The following is a 7,262-nucleotide window of genomic DNA, read 5'->3' on the forward strand; positions in this document are numbered from 1 at the left end:
CTCTTTTTGTCCTGATCCATTTATATAAAAACCTGTCTGAAAATGAGCTGATCAGATTTTGGCCACTTTATGATGTCATAACGATGTTTTGGCTTGTGTAGCCATTAGCCAATCAGCAACCAAGTTAACCCCCCCCCTTCCTCATCACCTGAATCTCCTCCTAGAGCAGGGGTTCCCAAAGTGGGGGTCGCGAGATGATTACAAAATAAAAATGAAAAAAAAAAAAAAATTGATTTAATTTATTTTAATTAATTTTTTAATTTTTTAATTATTTTTTAATTATTATTAATAATAACGTTTGCATAGACATCAGGGGCGGACTAGCCATCTGTATAATTTCCCCGCAACGAGGCTCCCCCTTTGACAATCCACTAGCGCAGTGTTTGTGCGGAAAACTGAAATTAATTCACTAGCACACCCCCAAATGTGGGTGTAGTTCCTTTATAGCCCAACATTAGCCGCCTTTAGCTTAGCGGTGGTGACGTGAAGTCATGTGACCATGCTGTAGTTCCTTTATAGCCCAACATTAGCCGCCTTTAGCTTAGCGGTGGTGACGTGAAGTCATGTGACCGTGCTGTAGTTCCTTTATAGCCCAACGTTAGCTTTTTACTCCTCAAGATTACATGTACACTTACAAATGTGTTATATGTGGAGATATCCTGCTGAACACAACATGAACGTCTTTCTGATTTTGTGTCTCTTTCTCTGTAGACTCATCAATGTCCTCCAGCCTGGCTCTGTGAGAAAGATCAGCCAATCCACTCAGAACTGGCACCAGGTAATGTTTGAGCTCTGAGGAGAGAAAAGATTCCTTATTGGTCCGGCGAGTGTCAAAAAGTCAGGGCTGTTTTCCAGAGCATGTGGAACTTTATTTAGTCTGCCGTGTTGACGTTGATTGACGTTTCCATAAAGTAGCTGCTTTATCAAATGAAGCAAATCTCTGCATGGCTTTTAATGAAGAAAAGTAAACAGTGCTCCTTTAGAGCTTAATTGAAGGTAATTGAAGTGTCCTTCCCTAAAACACCCATTTTTGCTATTTTTTTGTATCTTGATTACTGTATAATCTCAGATAATATATATTTCTTTTCACCTGCATTCGTGATTTATTTTTTTGTAAATATTTCCCCCTTCCCAGGTGCGGTAACTCATTTTAGATTGTACCTTTTAATGGTCCTAATATATTTTTTACATTGTGTTGTTATTATTTATCATAAGATATCATGTGACAGCATATCAGGCTTTTTTTTTTACAGAGCAAGAACTGTGGTAACATCCGGAAAGAAACGTCATGAATTTACAATTATTTTTTTCTTTCTCACTAATTTACGACATTTATGGGTTTTTTTCCTGGTGATTTTTGTAGATTTCTTCTTCAAATTTGTATTATTTTCACTCGAAATATTCTGCCCTTTCCAGTCCTGTAACTTATTTTTATTTGTACCTACAACAGGCCAAAGACATCGTCATACAGGCTAGCTATTTCCAGTCTAAACGGCTCTTATTGTTAGCCTCATTTTGATCAAATACAAAATGAAGTATTTCTAACTCTCAGCAGAAAAGAGTGTAAAGAGAAGGAGTGGAACAACTACTTGAGATCGCAGAATAGACGCTTCCATTGTCCTCTTTCTCCTCAGCTGGAAAACATCGGGAACTTTGTGCGTGCGATCACAGAATACGGCTTGAGGCCGGACGACATCTTTGAAGCCAACGATCTGTTCGAGAACACCAACTACACTCAGGTCCAGAGCACCCTGCTGGCTCTGACAGGCATGGTGAGGACACACACACACACACACACACACACACACACACACACACACACACACACACACACACACACACACACACACACATTCTACCTTTGTATTGCATACTACTACAAGCGCTGTCAGTAGAATAATAAAACCAATGTGTATAAAATGCTCTGTTTCCATCGTTTCCCTCTCTGTCTCTCTCAGGCCAAGTCCAAAGGCTTCCACTCTAAATATGATTTAGGAGTGAAGTACGCGGAGAAGCACCAGCGCCGCTTCGCTCCGGAGAAACTGAAGGAGGGACGCAACGTCATCGGCCTGCAGGTCAGAGACAAGAGAGAACATTCAGTCATGTACCATGCTGCAGTGTTAGCCTTTTGGGAGGACAAAGTGTTAGAAAGGTCTCCCTGGTCCCCGGCTTGAGCTTCAATCTCAGGATCCATGTATCTGTGATCCTCTCCAGAATGGAAGTATGCCTACTTCCATTCTGGAGAGGATCACAGATACATGGATCCTGAGATTGAAGCTCAAGCCGGGGACCAGGGAGACCTTTCTAACACTTTGTCCTCCCAAAAGGNTTTATTTGGCTTTTCTTTTACTTGCAATTATTTGCCGTAGACTTCTGCTTTCAGGCGTAGTTAATTATGAAGTTATTACCCTATCCGATAATAATCCAATGCAGAGGCAATAATGTAATATAATACATTATTTTATATATATTAAATATTTATATATGTATTTTTTATAGTCTTAAAGTTACAACCGGCCCTTTGAGTGCAACCATAATGCTGATGTGGCCCGTGATGACATTGAGTTTGACACCCCTGCTCTTCGTAGATAGCAACTAACAGATACAACCTTCACCATATTACAAATTACATGCGAGAAATAAATTGATGTGTAATACGTAATTTAATTAAAGTTTATTAACATCAATCCATCTAGGGTGGGATTCGTAAAACTATAACCGCCTCAAAGTAATATCATGGTAAAGATATTTGTATTATGAGTAACTTTTGCCGACTTTCCAAATCGTTGTTCTTCTGTCTCATTTGGGCGTTCACATGAGATTTCACAGAACATACGACACTATATGAACATTACAGTCGGATTGTGTTTGGTCCCGTGTGTTTGTATCTTTTTTTTAGCAATATCGTAATGTTTGTGAAATGAGACAATAAAGAAAGTCAGGTTTAAGGCAGAGAAACACATTTTTGAAATACCTCATCCTTAACGTTTACTCTTCAGATCTTTCCGAAGCGGTGGACGTTTACAGTGATTGGATTGACGCTTGTGAAGCAGCCAATCAATAGTCCCGATTTCCTTTTTACCCCATTTATCCTTTTACTCCTGTCCATTAATTAGCTTAGCACGATGTAGCAAAATCAAACAATTGAAGCGTTATTTTATTTTGCTTTGTTTGGCCAATTTTGCTACAGTGTGGCTGAGCATCACACGTCCCTCTGGCTGGGACAGAGGGCCGCCATTTTGTGTTATAGTTTTCATACGTCAATGATTAGATTAGGAAGAAATATGTTTTTTAACTATTAGATTGCGATTTTTCCCTTTTTCTGGACTGAAAATGTATGTTTTAAATGTAAATGACTGAAATTCCCTCCAGCGTAAAACATTCCACGTATTTGTTTTTATTATTTTAGTTGTTGTAATAAGTATGTTTATGAAACAGAATTGTGTTGTGAAAGTATTTTTTTTAGTTTTCAACCCCGTTAAAGGCCAAATCTTTACCAAGCTTTTGTGTTTTTACCTGTTTATAAGTACATACATCACTATCTCATATACTTTGTATTCCACTACGTTCTGTGTATTTTTAGGTAATGTATTTTTAAGAAAATGTCATCAAAACTGTTTTCAAGTGTTTTTTATTGCACAAATGTCATGTTTAGTGAAACGCGTACAAGTCGAAAATTCAAGAAGTTAGAAAAAGTGTAACATTTAAACAACGTTGAAACAAAGCCATCACATTAAGGTGAAATGTTACTAGAAAGTTACTTAGCATTTTGGACAGAACTAAAAACAACATTCGAGGGAACAAAGGGAATGTTTGATAAATAAAAAATACAGTAAGTGTACATGTGCGTTTCCTCCACTAGAGGGCAAACTTTGATGCTGAATTCAAGAACCCTAATCTACATTTTCTGACACTATTTCAAAGCCAATAAATGTAAATATTTCATATTAAACTGCTTTATGTTGTTCCTCTAGATCACAAGTGCCTCAGCCTTATCAGTCACTTTGTAAATGCACTTTTCTTTTACTTCTAATGGGTTGAAAATGAACCCCGTAACAGCTAGTGTCAAACTTTTCGATTACATTACATTCATGACATTCGGTGGGTTAACAGTTTTTATATTGGGCATGATTCCCTTTGCAATTAAAAGATACTTTACTTGAGTACAAGTAGCAATACCCTAATGGAAAAATACCACATTATAAGACCTGCCTTTAAGATGTTGCTCAGGAAAAAGTAGGTAGAAATACTGCCCAAGAAAAATTGCCATAGTGAGTTTAATACGACAATATTGTTACCTATACTTACAACTTATTTAATTACTTCAATTGTAAAGTAACTATAACTAACTTAGATATTGGAGTCAAAAATACAACTTGGCATGATAGGATTAAAGTCAGTGGAATCGCAAATGCTAAATTATTGCACATTTCATTCTGATTGGCATTAAAACAAGTCTTAAATCTAACTTTTCTTAAACTGTAAGAACCCTGAATATATGTGGCTATCGATATGGCAGTGTAGTAGAAGTATAAAAGGTAAATACTCAAGTAAAGTACCTCAAATTTAAGTACAATATCTGATCAAATGTACTTGTTTAATTTAATGTGAAGAAGGGTAAAGTGCGCAAGGAGCAACAGCACTAAAGTTGACTGAGGCAAATTCAGAAAAAGATGGAGGAAACAAAAGGACAAAATCTACTAGTAGTGACTAACCCAACTTCAAACTATATTTCATAACACCTACTTTTGCTCTTTCACTTTATAAAAGCATTGTCCCGTTATCAAACTGCACACAAAGCCATGGAAATTATCCCCGTTAAAAAAAAAAAAAAGGCGTGATCTGGCAGGCCTGTGAACATGACAGAAAACAAAAAAGAAAGCTACGATTCCTCCAGGTCAATCTGCGGACCCCGAAAAATGTGTAAAAAAAAATCCCCGCGGAGCTCCAATGTCGACGAGGACTCGGTTCCAACGGGGTCAAAGTTCAATAGCACCAACTCGGTCGCTTGTTTCCTCTTCAAGGAGCTTTGAATTCTCAACACTTGATTGGGAAAGGTAGTTTGTAAATGTCGAATAGAACGATGCAGGGATGAGGAATTTTGTAGGCCAAACAGGAAGTTAGCATAGCAAAGGGCTACCTCGATGAAAAGCCAATGGGATTTTTCTATTGGATTTGGCAGGAAATAAGATCTGTAGCCAACAATCGTTTATGTTGTTCAGCAGGATAACCTCCACACATTAACACAACTTTAAGATTTTTGAAGTAAAAAGCTAACGTTAGGCTATAAAGGAACTACAGCAAGGTCACATGACTTCACGTCCCACCGCTAAGCTAAAGGCGGCTAATGTTGGGCTATAAAGGAACTACAGCAAGGTCACATGACTTCACGTCCCACCGCTAAGCTAAAGGCGGCTAATGTTGGGCTATAAAGGAACTACAGCAAGGTCACATGACTTCACGTCCCACCGCTAAGCTAAAGGGGGCTAATGTTAAGCTATAAAGGAACTACAGCAAGGTCACATGACTTCACGTCCCACCGCTAAGCTAAAGGCGGCTAATGTTAAGCTATAAAGGAACTACAGCAAGGTAACATGACTTCACGTCCCACCGCTAAGCTAAAGGCGGCTAATGTTGGGCTATAAAGGAACTACAGCACGGTCACATGACTTCACGTCCCACCGCTAAGCTAAAGGCGGCTAATGTTGGACGTGATGACGTTTATTTGTCTCATTTAGTCACAAACGTATTTAAAACACTTTGTGACGTTCACCAGTGGGGTGTTTTTTATTTTACTGACATATTTGATGTCGTCTAACAAAATGTGAAAGTACGGCAATGCTAACTCACTTCCGGGTTTTAGGACTCATTCCTGCACCACTCTCTTACAAAGCAAGTAAAAAAGCGAAAAATATAAATAGCACAAATCTGAGTGTGGCTTGTTTTTTTTGTTTTGTGGTAATAAAAATCCTCATAGATACGGAAATCTTTGACGTAAGGGTCAGTGAAAACGCTGTTTTTTCTTTAACTCAGGAAAGACAAATTCATAAAGCTTTAGGGGGACGAAGTTCAACGTCAATCGGTGTTGAATAACAGTCAGTTTGCTTCGACACAAAGACAAAAGAGTCGTGTTTTCTGGTCGTCTGACGGTAAGCGTAGGGAGGGAGGAGGTTTTTATTTTAGTCGTCGTACTGGTAGCCGTCGAACTCGTCCCCCCCGTTGTTGTTGTTGTGGGCCTCGGTGGGGTTGGTGCAGTACTTGTTGTCGTAGACTTGGCGCGGCAGACCGTAGGACGTCATGCCCTGCTGCGACGCCACCTTGTTGGTGCCCATCTGCAGCGAGATGGTGGAGCTGTCGCAGGACTCCAGATCCAGCTTCTTGTTGAAGATGAGCCTCCGTGTGCCCGGAGCCGTCATACCAGCCTGGAGGAGAGAGAGAAAGCAAGATGGAGGAGACAGGTGATGTAAACGTGATTTAACAAATGATTAATTGTGATATAATCATGATTTTAATCTTAATCAAAATAATGGTGATTATCATTTTGGCCTTGATTGTGCAGGGTAATGTGTATTCAGAGAATCGAAAGAACAAAAATCGATCTAACATAAAAACATCAGTCCCCATCCTCACCTGGCTGGCCCCCTTGTTGGTGCCCATCTGCAGGCTGATTGTTGATTGGTCGAGAGGACTTTCCATCGCCATCTTGGAGTCGTACAGATGGCGCCGTGTGCCGTAAGACGTCATGCCTTTCTGACTGGCCAGCTTGTTGGTGCCCATCTGAGAAACAGCAAGATAAAGTACATGAAATGACTGAAAACACAATGTTGGTATGAGGACATTGTTATATTCATATTGGATTAACCTTCAAATTTGTTTTCTCAATTTATTGTCGACACAATCATCCAGAGTCCAAAGGAACACTTTGACATTGCTTTGTGTTGTGAAAATAGTGAATGTCCTCTTCCAACATGAGACTAACATGCTAACAAAGGACGTAGTTGATAAGGACTTGTCACAGGAAGTACGACTTATAGGTTCTCTCCCTCAAGGTGTCAGTGTTCTACCTCCTTATCTTCCGTCATAAGGTTACAAATGAAGTCTAATACGAGGTGCAGTCTTTACTCGTACGACAGTATACAGAGCTACGTTAGGTATCTCCGACTTAGTAGTTACGATATTAGTTGTTGATCGTTAGTCATCGGGAGTTTGTCAGGACTACGAGAAGAATCCATTAAGTGTGTCAGGCAGTCCAAGTGTCGATG

The 7,262-nt window shown here is 39.3% G+C and overlaps 2 protein-coding genes across 2 annotated transcripts in view; one reads left to right on the plus strand and one right to left on the minus strand.

Moving 5' to 3' along the window:
• Positions 1-673: 673 nt before the first annotated feature.
• Positions 674-2,174, plus strand: LOC104956024 (calponin-1-like). The gene is made up of 3 exons (XM_010783455.1): positions 674-778; positions 1,635-1,772; positions 1,959-2,174. Exons 1-3 carry the CDS (start codon positions 674-676, stop codon positions 2,172-2,174), a joined length of 459 nt encoding a protein of 152 aa, XP_010781757.1.
• A 3,641-nt stretch (positions 2,175-5,815) lies between these two features.
• Positions 5,816-7,262, minus strand: part of LOC104956025 (calponin-3-like) — a 4,819-nt gene continuing 3,372 nt past the window's right edge. The window contains exons 2-3 of the mRNA XM_010783457.1: positions 6,631-6,777; positions 5,816-6,422 (exon numbers count right to left, since the gene is read on the minus strand). Coding sequence (XP_010781759.1) covers positions 6,180-6,422; positions 6,631-6,777 — 390 coding nt within the window. The 3' untranslated portion in view covers positions 5,816-6,179. The remainder of the gene's footprint in view (positions 6,423-6,630; positions 6,778-7,262) is intronic.

Source organism: Notothenia coriiceps, unplaced genomic scaffold (assembly GCF_000735185.1).
Source record: "Notothenia coriiceps isolate Sejong01 unplaced genomic scaffold, NC01 NC01_scaffold00025217, whole genome shotgun sequence".
NCBI classification, from domain to species: domain Eukaryota; kingdom Metazoa; phylum Chordata; class Actinopteri; order Perciformes; family Nototheniidae; genus Notothenia; species Notothenia coriiceps.